This window comes from Brachyistius frenatus, unplaced genomic scaffold (genome assembly GCF_029030835.1).
Source record: "Brachyistius frenatus isolate BFR_SWC_R1_liver_20210118 unplaced genomic scaffold, ASM2903083v1 Contig_177, whole genome shotgun sequence".
In the NCBI taxonomy this organism is placed as follows: Eukaryota; Metazoa; Chordata; class Actinopteri; family Embiotocidae; genus Brachyistius; species Brachyistius frenatus.
In genome coordinates, this window is record NW_027210776.1 from 149,190 (window position 1) to 161,704 (window position 12,515).

General features: G+C 45.7%; 1 protein-coding gene across 3 annotated transcripts in view; it reads left to right on the plus strand.

Moving 5' to 3' along the window:
• Nucleotides 1-7,329: 7,329 nt before the first annotated feature.
• Nucleotides 7,330-12,515, plus strand: part of grid1b (glutamate receptor, ionotropic, delta 1b) — a 335,801-nt gene continuing 330,615 nt past the window's right edge. For all 3 annotated transcript variants that reach the window (XM_069717577.1, XM_069717578.1, XM_069717579.1), the window contains exon 1: nucleotides 7,330-7,983. In XM_069717577.1, the coding sequence (XP_069573678.1) occupies nucleotides 7,902-7,983 (82 nt within the window). In that variant the 5' untranslated portion in view covers nucleotides 7,330-7,901. The remainder of the gene's footprint in view (nucleotides 7,984-12,515) is intronic.

Consider the following 12,515-nt stretch of genomic DNA (forward strand, 5'->3'; position numbering starts at 1 on the left):
TCAGCGTAGCAGCACATTCGAACATTTTTCCATCCAGCTCGCCTCTGCTGGAGGTCGAAGCTTCTCTGAAAGACAATTTCTTTTGCGTAGACTGGTAGAAGTTTGAGAAAAAACATCCTCAGAGTTTCTGAAGGAATTCAATACAGTGATATTGAATAACTTGGCTGTAATAGACTGCCGAATTCTCCAGGATGTACAGTCTAGCGCCCCCCTCCCCCACCCAGGGTGCAGATAATGGATGGATGGATGGATGAATAATGTGGCTTAGTGATGTTCTTTGTGCTGCAGCTAACTAACTAGTATCTGTACTGCGATGACTTACACCAATATCAGGACATGTTTTTAAATTCCTGTCAGATGTTCCAGAACATCTCAGCACAGATTTCAACTGTATTTCCATGTTTTTACTTCCTCTTTTGGCTCCACTTATGATAAAAACAGATCATCTGTTTCCAGTAATCAACGTTTTCAACACCTTCCTCTAAAATCTCGAACCTTTCAACATCACCAACAGCAGGCGGTCAGGAATTAAAGAGACGTTTTATTTACATTTGAACTGAAACCTGAAACTACACTGAAGGACGGGCACGCACAAGCTAACAGCACAGCGGTACGCCAGATGGTGCATCACATTCCTGACATCGTATGATTTGCTGCCTTTTTTAAGCGATGTCTACACACCTAACGTGAGCACGAACAGCTGTTTGCTCATAAAAACAGCTGTAGATATGAAGACAAATGTATAAACGTTTTGGACAAAATATCAAAGTGGCTATTTATTTAAACAAAAACAACCTTTAATCTCGTTGCCTTTTCATATTGATGGCAGCTCTGCAACCGTCCCTGTGTGGAAATATACCAACGCTGTTTAAGCAATCACAGTTTCCAACATTGATTGCATTGATTTCGTGTGTCAGGTTTAGATTGTAAAGGATTTCTGCCTAAAGATATAAGACGTCGTCCAACGGCAAAATCGACAGTCGAGTCCCACCTGTTGCCTTCAGTCAGAGGACAGCCGGACGGGGAAAAGCAAAATCAATGTTTTTGTATTTGATGAATAACAATGAGGCTCCGCGTTCCCCAAAACGACTCGATTTCCTTGTTAAAAATTGGACTATTTTGCTATCGTTTGACCTTCGTAGACGGCTGCCAAAAAGGTCGCGGCAGCAGCAACTGAAGATTTTTTTTCTCCACAATTCGGCTCAGAGGAATAAAAGCACCGACATGACAGAGACCGAACCGGACCGGGTGGAAACGAGGGAGGCGTTCACTAAAATACCAAAACTGGATTTTGCTTTTTCAGTCACATTTATCTCCTTTTGATATTCTTGTCTCTGCCTCCCCTTTTTTCCCCATCACGGTATCTGACTCGATCTCAGAGGACGCCATGCCCCGCCCACCTGGAGCAGAAACTTGACTGCCCCACAGGCCTGTCAATCAAACAGACACGCCCCCAAAAACAGGTCTTCTTGAATCTTCTTTTCTAATGAATGAGGGATTATTTTCAGATGGACCTCCAGAAAACTAAGAAGAAGGAGTGACTTTAGCTAACAACACCGAGATAACTGATGGACACATTTTATTCACTTTGGATTTGATGAGAGAAGTTGAATGGGAGTCTATGGAGCCGGAGGCTTTTTGGAGCCGACCTCTAGTGGCACTCGCTGGTATTGCAGCTGAAGACACTTTACACACTTCGAGCACTTCAAGCTCGCAGCATCAGAACACCAAACATCATGGACATGTTTCAAAGAGAATTCCTCAGACAAACAGAACTGTAGATTTAATGTCCAGGCTGTCATTATTTCGACAGTTTCATGTTTAAAAAACAAACAAACACGTTTATTTAACTTAACAAAGAACTGAATAAAAGTTTAAGAGTTTAAAAAGTAACTGGATGAACTCAAATGTTTAATATTGTGTGAAGAATCCTTTGAGTACCTAAACTCTCCAACTGACGCATCACATGACACTTTGTTGCTTACTTTTTTTTTGTGCTCTTTTCTGCATCAAAGTGAAGTTTGGGCATCTTTTTTTTTCCCACATATGATTCTCAGAGGGAAAAACAGCCTCTTCAAAGCAAACCAGAGTGTCAAATGATTCTGGAACAGCGGAACAATGAGTCCTACCTTTCCAAAGATAGACGAGTAAAAACACGTCATCAAAAATCTCCTGACGTCAAAGCACAGTTATTTATTTCAGATGTTATTTCACCAAAAAAGCTTCTCGGCGACAGTGACACGAGTATTAATAGTTCCTGCACACGCACTTGTGTCTTATTGCGGTCGGCCTCAGACAGCCGTCTCGCCGCTGATGGATGCCATCGGATCCGTCTCCTGCTCCCGCGGCTCGGCCTAATCTGTGCAACGTTATTGCTTTGTTTGGAAAGTTGATTACAGCTCCAGCGTGGTGCGGTCGGTAGCTAAAAACGATCCTCCGAGCCCCTTTTGGGTTTGTCTTACTACGCTTGCGCGCTTCGTTCAGCGCGTTTTGTTTTGTAAAGGCCTCGTTGTCGTTTGGTTCACGTCGCTTCAATTTAACCTTCAATATGCAACCTGTACCTGTAAGAGACTGTATGGGAATTACAGACAATGAGGAGAGAGGTTAAAGCTAAAAGGACTCTTTTACAATTACAGAGAATTAGTAATGTTTTTTTTTTTTTATCCTTGATACAGGAAAAATAAAACATTCTTTCCCCAATATATTAAAAAAAAAACCCAGCATTTCTCGATTGATAACTAAAAAACGGAAAATCCTAATGTTTTTATCTAAATTTTAACCTCCAGAAAACTAATAAGAAGGAGTGACTTTAGCTAACAACACCGAGATAACTGATGGACACATTTTATTCACTTTGGATTTGATGAGAGAAGTTGAATGGGAGTCTATGGAGCCGGAGGCTTTTTGGAGCCGACCTCTAGTGGCACTCGCTGGTATTGCAGCTGAAGACACTTTACACACTTCGAGCACTTCGAGCTGGCAGCATCAGAACACCAAACATCATGGACATGTTTTGAAGAGAATTCCTCAGACAAACAGAACCGTGGCTTTAACGTCCAGGCTGTCATTATTTTGAGCTTAAGACACAATTTTTTCAGACCTGAAAGCGAAGTCCTCTTTTATATACAAAGTGTGACACCGACACGGTGTCCTCTCTTGGACTGACGGGTGTATTACAGTCCAAGCTGGATGTTAACACAAGGAAACATTGCATTACAAAGACTGTAACTGTTCCAGCTAAGTTGGGCTGCCAGATTTTCACATTGGAATACAAAGAAAATAATCAGGAGTGAATGATTACAGCAAGAAATATCCGTTTCAGTGAACATCTGGACTGCTGTTTTCAACACCGAGTTTGTCATCAGCTTATCTTCTAAGACGTAAAATGACTGAAATCTATTTCAGCTCATATTCTAAAGACTCTTCAGTCGTGGTCGCTTTATAGGCCGACCACCGAAAACACTTCAAATACCTCCAACTTCTCCGAGGTTAAAGGTCACAAAGATCCCGTCAGATCTCCTGAGTGACTCTAGATCCTTCACACACCTGTATGCACCAGTTGGCTGCTGCAACTGCTGTTCACACACTTTTTTTTTCAGCCGTATTGTCTCACACAACCTGCAAACAATTTGCACCTTCCCTCCATCACACTAACACACACACGCATTGTCAGTTATTGTCGATATGCGAGTTGCGCAGGGAAGCAATGAAAGTGTGTAATGATGCTACCTGACAGCCCATTAAACCGGAGAGAGATGAGGGTGCAATTAGGTTGTCATCCACGCTGGAGTTACTGCCGACAAACCAGATGGAAGGAGCGCGGAGGAGAGGGGGTTTATTTTTGGGGAAGGGAGACGAGCGTTTTCAGGGCGAGCGGCTGCTTTCTGTGCAGACATTCGACATCATATCAAATGATTGAGTGGTGATGATCATCGAGTGTGATCAGCTGTGTCATCGTGCGTCTGTTCGCTCCAGAGTCGGTTCGGCTGCTGAGTTTAAAAGGACGAACTGCGGATGAAGTTTTTCATCTGGGAGAAATGAAAAGTCCCTCCTCCTCTTCAGTCACCAAAAATAAATAAATAAATGAATAAATCAAGGCTTCCATAACAAAAGTGAGACGTCACTTTGAATGGAGCTCCAGATTTACTACAGACTCCTGCTGCTCCATCTCAGAGGCAAATTCACTCGGCGCCTAAATGAGTGTTTAAAAGCAGCAACGTGTGTCAGATTTATAAAGAAGCAACGTGACGCGACGGAACTAACAGATATTATGAATTTTAGGAATCATGCAACAAACTAGAACAAAGAAGAGCAACGCAGCAGCAGCACAAGGCCCGACAGTCGCTTCTCATATTTAGTTTGATATTTAAAGCCATTAAAAGTGAGGTTTTAAATGCTTTATTTGATCGACTAATACACTGCCGGCTACTCTTTTATTTTATTTCTGTGTATCATTAAAAATGATCATGTGTGTGGTCATCTTTCCTAACGAAACATGAACACGCTATTTATTTCATTATCATATTTTCTTTTGTTTAATTTGATCTGTTCTTATGCATTTTAATTTTCAAATTTACATTTTAACATATTTTTATGTTCCTTTATATCCATTTTCTCTCTCTAAAGTGCTAAAAATATAGCTCATTACTGTATTATTAATATTATAAAACGTTAAAAATGTCTTTATATCTGCCTACAACTACATGAAGGTCGATTATTTACTATTATTAATTGTTTTTATAGAGCGTTTACATGATAAATAGTTAAATCGACCTTTGATTGATTGATTGAGTAATTGATTCATCTACTAACTGACCTAATTTCTGTTTGTATCTTCTTCAACTTCTCTTGATCTCCATCTCTCCCTCAGTATTAAAGTGTCGCAGTAGCAGCTAGCTGCCAGTAGGCGGTGTGATGTTCCACCGATGGAGCGACTCCTCAAACAGGCTGGTGATACTACAACTCAGCATATATGGTATTATTATATCAAATATTACAAATCTAATTTCATAATTATCAGTACAAGTGGTAAAATAGAGAATACAAGTTTAGTGGAATATAATTTATATCAATTTATAAATATATGTGACATAATCTTTAAAGGAGCAGATTAAATCATTTTAATTATTCCTGTTTTTTTTTAAACATATATAATTAGGTGTTCAAACTTAAAGACGCTCGATGATGTAAAATATATTTAAAAAAAATTATTAATTAGGTCAAAGTTTGACGTGTTTATGATGATGATGTCATTATTAATGAGGAAGATGAGGGAAAAGATGACAGTGATGACGACTGTAATGATTATTGAGTGCACAGTGATGATGACGATGGTATTATCTGTGTTTTTTGATGAAAAGGATGTAATGAATGACGAGATGAAAATAATCGCGATGAGACATTTTGATTTTGATGTAAACGCTCAGCGGTCAGTCCTGATCTGGATAAACTTATTCGGGAACAGACGTAAAAAGAAGTCGCACACAGTTTTTCCAGCACATTTTAGTGACACATTTAGCTGAAGCCTCGTTAATGAAAACCTTCTCTAGGCTAAAATAAACCCACTTTATGTTATAAAAGTATCAAAAGTACACAAATTTCATCTTTAGATAACACTTCTTCATTAAAGGGAAGGAAGTCCTGAACAGGCAATCTGACAAGTCCAAATTAATATATATTTTTAAAAGACTCCAAATTTAATCTGATATGTTAAAATAAAGTCACATTTTCTATTCAGTAATTAGTAACAGTCTCTATTGTGAGGGGAGACATTTTAATTTGTTTTAATTAAATCAGATATAGATGTGAAGGATGAACATATCACAAACCCTTTTATTACTTAATCTATCTTCACTTATCAATCATTTCACTTTATTAATTGATATCTACTTATATCCCTCTGTTATAAACGGATTTATTAGACTGATAGGTTTGTCTCTTCTGGGACTCCATAGAATCCGGAGGAGCTGTCCGGAGCAACGTGGTGCTGAAAGGATCCAGCAGAAGTTCTGTGAAGGTTCCTGTCGACACTTTTAGCCGAACTAGACTTAGCCAAACAATTAAAAGACATTTCTGAGTCACGTTCATTCGCAAGAAATATCCTTTAATTGTAAGGTCAAGTGTAGTAATCCTCCGTCTTCCCCCCACAGACACATCAGCCACCCTCTCCTGGGTCCGGCACGCGACGCACGTCACCTGGAATGACATCACGGGAAAGGTCAGTGACGTCACACACACACACACACACACACACACACACACACACACACACACACACACACACACACACACACACACACACACACACACACACACACACACACACACACACACACACACACACACCGAGGATGAGGCTTCGGGCTCCAGAAGACTTCGTGAAACCTGTTTCCACCGCGGTGTGAGAAGAGGTGGAGGCGGGAAGCGCTGCTGCTGACTTATTGAGAACTCCCCTGGCTTCATCCCGCCACCTCCTCCCCCCCATCCCCCCATCCCCTTCACTCTCACCTCCTCCTTCCTCAACCCTCCCGCTCTAACGACTTCTTCTACGTCCTCACCCCGTCTGGTTATTCACGCCTTTGCTCCCTTTCTCCGTTTCTGGTGTCCTGCACGCAGCGCTGGGAAGATTTTACGCACGCGGCGACGCCATAAAAACCAACCCAAGCTGTCACGCGTGTTGGAGGGCTTAATGGTTCCTGAGGGAGATCGTCGTTAAAGTGGAACCTTCTCGAGTCGTGTGCACCTCCTGTCCGTGCGCGGTGCGTCATCCACAGCCTCTCCAAGCTGTCGGGGAGGAGGGAGGGCAGGGGGGGGGGGGGCACAGCTGCACGCTCGTGTTACACTTATAACGACATCCATTCAAAGCAGCTGCAACTCGAGACATACAAGAAGCAGCGAGTCTTTACGTTGTCCTTCCATCACGAGACCAAAAAAACCCAACACTGCCTTGAGTTTACGCACGGACACCGGAGTCACGAGCACGGGCAGAGTGATGCGATGGAACTGCACCACACTGAGTCGATCCAGCGCGTGCAACAGCTGCACTGCAACGCAGCGATGCAGCGCTGACGGCTTCTCTTCTCGGCGCTGAATAAAACCAACTTCAGTCGCGAGGCAGAGCGCGTTCACCGCCTGGAACGCGTAGTCGGTGCTCTTCCTGCAAGTTCATCACCGGCACCGGCACGACCTCCACCCCACCAATCATCCCGCAAACCCCTACCGATCAAGAGACAGTCCGCCCGGGGCGTGACAAGCTCTGCGCGTCGTTCCCTCTCGCCACGTCTCCTCCGCGGTGCGCACCGGCTCCCATCCATCCCACCATCTCTCTCCATCTCCATCCCTCGCCTCTCTTTTCTCCGGACGGGCTTCCCAACGCCGTAGATAGAGGCTCTGCAGTCACGTGGGTCGGAGGGAAAGAGAGGGAGAGAGCGAGAGAGAGCGAGAGAGAGAGCGTCCCTCCTCCTCCTCCTCCTCCTCCTCCTCCGCAGTTTGCAGTGTGTTATGTCTCAGACTCGGAGGTAGAGAGTCAGAGCTGCTCGTCCGGCGGATCTCAACCTCTGAAACAAACCCCCGGTGTCTTCTCTTCATCCTCCCCTTCTTCCCTCCTCACTGACCCGGCTTGGTTTCTCTCCGGAGCCCTGGGAGCGTCTCTATCTTTCTTTTTCTACCCTTCTTCCTCCTCTCCGACCGCGGCCAACAGTTTGGTCTTTGGGATTTGTTTCTTCTTTTTTTTTATACATTATTACTCGGTGGTGATTTCACTCAGCACTGTTCCCTGCTGCTGCCTCTTCTGCTGCTGCTTTTACGCACCGACGCTTATTTTGGATTTGCTCATCACTGGAGAAAAACGCCAAAATCAGCGAGGTGGATCCGTGGATGCGCCTTTTTGGCTCAAACTGGAGATGGAAATGCTGATATTGTTATTTCATTCCCTGTGGATATTGCAATGCAACACAGTGAGCGCCGACTCCATCATTCACATTGGTAAGAAACCGAGCGGGGCTTTTTTTTTTTTTTTTTTTTTGGAGGGGGGGGGGGGGGTTCTGCTGTGGGGAGAGACAGGCTGATGGCTGCATGCAGGAACGACTTAAAGCACAAAACCTGAGCAGATAATCAGGTTACTGCTGGTTTTTTTTATGTGTGTATGATATGGACAGATTTGCTGTGTTTAAGTTGAGTTATGGAAGAATTTCAGTGTTGGAGTTTTCGTGCATGTGCTGGTTTTCAAACAATCTGTCCTCTCTGGCGTAAATAGGACTCGACCTCACACCTGATTATCATTCCGATCCGTGCCAGGAGGAGAAGTAGGGGGAGGAAGGAGGCTGTTGCATCTCGGTTCAGGCGCACGCAGCGCAGCCTGCACGTAGAAGTGTCCGCAAAGTGTTGCGCCTCGCCTCGCAACCATCCCTCCCTCCCTCCCTCCCTCCCTCCCTCCCTCCGTCCGTCAGTCCGTCCATCCCTCCCTCCCTCCCTCCCTCCCTCCCTGCTCCTCCAGGAAGAGAGAGCTCATGTCGATGCATATTTACATTTACATGCAGAAAAACCTGAGGCTGCTGAGAGAAACTGGCCCGACGTGGGTGTTTGGAGGGTTTCGCTTTAACCATCCTCCCCCTCTTCCTTCTCCTCCTCCTCCTTCTCCTCCTCATCCCCCATCCCTCTCTCCCTCGCCTCCCCTCATCTATAAGCCTGAACTTTGAATTGGACGTGAGTGAAATGTTAATCAACTGTGCCAGGGGAAGGGATGACAAAGGGGACAAACGCCGACTGTTTGGGCTCTGAACCAACGCGGGGATCCAAGAGCCAGTCTTCTTCTTCCTCTTCTTCTTCTTCTTCTTCTTCCTCTTCTTCTTCTTCTTCTTCTTCTTCTTCTTCTTCTTCTTCTTCTTCTTCTTCTTCTTCTCTGACCTGATTTCCTGTGATTTGTAGTCCGGTCACTTTTTCCCCCCTTCCTCTTACTGAAAACGGGAGTGTGAGAATAGAGCTGAAGAAGTCAGAAGAAGGGGCCCGGAGGGGATTGTGCGCTGACTGATCACACTCTCAGAGCCGCACGCGCTTTCCACATACCCCCCTCCCCCCGCGCCCCCAATTTGCACTAATTCCACTCTGATGATTGGATGCAGCACGTGACCGCCAGCTCATTTGCATTTACGTGAAATAAATCCGAGTGTCAGATATCTCTTCTCCTGCAGCTCAAACCGGAACCGGTGGCAGCACTGCGGTGGCCTGCATGGTTTTAGCCAGGAGGGGGGTGGGGGGTAGGACGGAGGGGGGAGGAAGGGGGCCATTCAGCTGAACAGAATACACTTCCTACTTGAAGTGATTTTTCAAAAGACTCTGTGACAGATTGCTTCTGAAACGCTGCATCTCCATTATGGAAACATGTCAGGCCCCGTTTTGATAAACAGAATTTATGGGCTGCAGCACTTCATAATGACAAAGTAGTGTTACATGAGCTGACTGTTAACTTCAGCTCCAAGGATGAGATGAATCCTTATGTTTCCTTACACATTCAGAGGGAATTTAAAACCTGTTGAAAGGCCACATTTATTCTCAGTGAGTCTTCTAGTGTGGACGGAGGGATGAATGGATGGACAGATGGATGGATACTTCACTGTCCCTCGGGAGAAAATCCTTCACTCGGCACGTGTCGACAACAACAGGGAACAGTGATATGAGATTACAGAGAACAGAAATACAACAAACAGGAGGGAGGGATGCCAGAGAGAAGCCGACATGAACATACAGCTGGAGGATTCACGAGCACATGAAGCAATTAAAAAAAGGAAAGTCTCCGAAGGTGTTTCAGGTACGAGGACACCGGCTGGGTTTGTAAATCAGAGCAGGAACTCTCTGCTGTCCGGCTGAATCACAGGCGAGCGTTGTGACATGTGAGTGTGCATCTCGCCTGCAACATCTGGCTGCTGCTGCACGGCCGGACCGGTCAGCTGCTGGATCCCTGCAGGTTTTCTCGCTGTACAAATCACAGCTTGTAGCTCGGAGACGTGTGAACTCGCTCCAGCGATGCAGCAGCAGGAAACACTCAGTGAGGCTGCAGGCTGCTCCAGTCTCTGTCGATACAACACTTATTTTTTCTGTTCTTCGAATGGGATTTATAGCTATTGAATGCTTTTATTGTCCTCAGGTTGGAACCCCTGTCGGGCTGGAAAAGCAGATCATTGTGCAGTTGTTATTAAAGAAATACCAGAAAATCATCCTTGGACAACCACTTGGACAGCTATGAATGACAGCTTGTCGAAGGCTTTGTGCTCTAATCATTTTGTGTGTAACCTTTCCGGTGCAGCAATCCAAAGGATTTCGTAGAGAACTATACAGAATCTACAAAGAAGTGTTTAGTCCACAAGATGAGCTGTAAACCAGCAGTGGATGCAGCGAGTTGTTTCCTGTGTCAAGAAGATGCAGAATGTTTGGTCGAATAAAGAGCCGATTCCCAACGTTTTGGGTTCAAAACGAGACAAACTCCACTTGCGATCAAAGGTCACGACCTCAGTGCAGACAGAAGTTACTGTGATGAAGTAAAATGATTTGCAGATTTGCAAGAAAAACAAGCAAATGCACAATAAAAGCAACAGAATCATTATTTATTTATTCAATAATCTCTCAATTTGTCAGATTTGTTGTTTCCGAATCAGCCGAGGAACCCAATGGAAATAAGTTATGAGTACGCGGCGACCATCAGTGATGTCATCAACCATCAGTGATGTCATCGTTGGTTTGTGAACGTTATGAATCCTCCAGTTCAGATTCTGTCCGTCACCATCTTTGTTAGTTCGGAGCGGTTTGGTGCAGGAAGTGACCATATTTGGACGAGCTGGGGGAGGAGCCAGCGGTGGATCTGACCGATCTGATCGGAAACCTGACGATACTACGTCCCGCCCACCGATAGCTGTAACCTGACTGCACCGCAGGCCTGTCAATCAAACAGACACGCCCCCAAAAACAGGTCTTCTTGAATCTTCTTTTCTAATGAATGAGGGATTATTTTCAGATGGACCTCCAGAAAACTAAGAAGAAGGAGTGACTTTAGCTAACAACACCGAGATAACTGATGGACACATTTTATTCACTTTGGATTTGATGACAGAAGTTGAATGGGAGTCTATGGAGCCGGAGGCTTTTTGGAGCCGACCTCTAGTGGCACTCGCTGGTATTGCAGCTTAATGCACTTCTGGATCAGAACCATTTTACAGACCTGAAGCTACGAACACGTTTATATACGGTCTGTGTTTATGAGCCATTTAGTTTCGGTTTAAGGAGGAACTCCACTCCTCGTTTTAAATACACTAAAAAGGAAAATGTGTTTGAAAATAAGTCTTTATTGCAACGTCCTCGAAGCTGCAGAGCCCCGGTTGGTTGGCTGGCCGGCTGCGTTCAGGGCCTCCGCTGTTCCCCTTGAACCTTCTGACAGTCTGCGCAGCAAAACTGAACCCAGATCAGATGTGACAGTGTTCCAGCCCCCCCTCCTCCCTCTTTCCCCCCTCTCTCTCCCCCCCTCTTTCCCCCTCCTCCCTCTTTCCCCCCCCTCCTCTTTCCCCCTCCTCCCTCTTTCCCCCGCCCGAGCATCTGCCTCGTCCGGCCGTGCTGCTGATTGTCGGTGACACGTCCCAGTTTGTTTGTCCCCTCCTCTCCTCTGCTCCCTATGGTGGATCAGTGGCAGGGAGGTGGTGGTGGTGGCGGGGGAGAGGGGTATGGGCGGGGGGGTCGATCTGTGAAAGAGCTGATATGGACAAAAACCTGAAGGTTGGACCTTCAGTCGATGCGCTCCGGCCTCTGACCCACTCACTGCGTTGGTGCTGTCAGGTTCCAGGACTGAGCAGGTTTTCATCTCGTGATCACAGCAGCTGCTGGTTGTAATTAGTCCCGCCCCCTCGGTTTTTTTTTGGAGGTTGGATGTGCACAAACTGAGTAGCAGCAGCTGCTGCGGTGTTGTGTTTGTGACTGGAGGAACATCGGTTTGTCTGACCGGAGGTCGGAGCGGGACCCTGACCCGCTCCGACCTTTGATTAAACTCCAGACATCGAGCTGTCAGCGAGACGCGCTGCTGACGTGATGGATGCTCTCAGGGTTCGTAAGGACGTCTCTCTCCAGCAAAAAAACAAAACAAAGAGGAAGGTGTAAAATCGTTATGAAGCGCAGCAGAGAGCAGGTCGTCAGACCTCAGCAGATCGACCAATCGGACGTGTTGAGACGGCAGCGAGCTGTTCGTCTTTGATGGAGCTCGGCTCTCCCGACGGTGACGGACGGAGAGGAAACACGTTCACCGACGACGGACGAACAACACGTCTGCTGCCGCCGGACGGAAAATTAAAATCTTCGTGGTTCCTTTGAGATGAACCGCGGAGCCGCCGGATGTTTGTGAAGCTGCTCGTCGTATCTCGTTGGAGTTTCCTCTGTTGATTATTTGTCTCAAACGTTCACGTGGACTCAGAGATGAACTGATTAGACCGTGGTGGTCAAAGGTCAAAGGTCACTGTGACCTCAGAACACGTTTGTGTGTC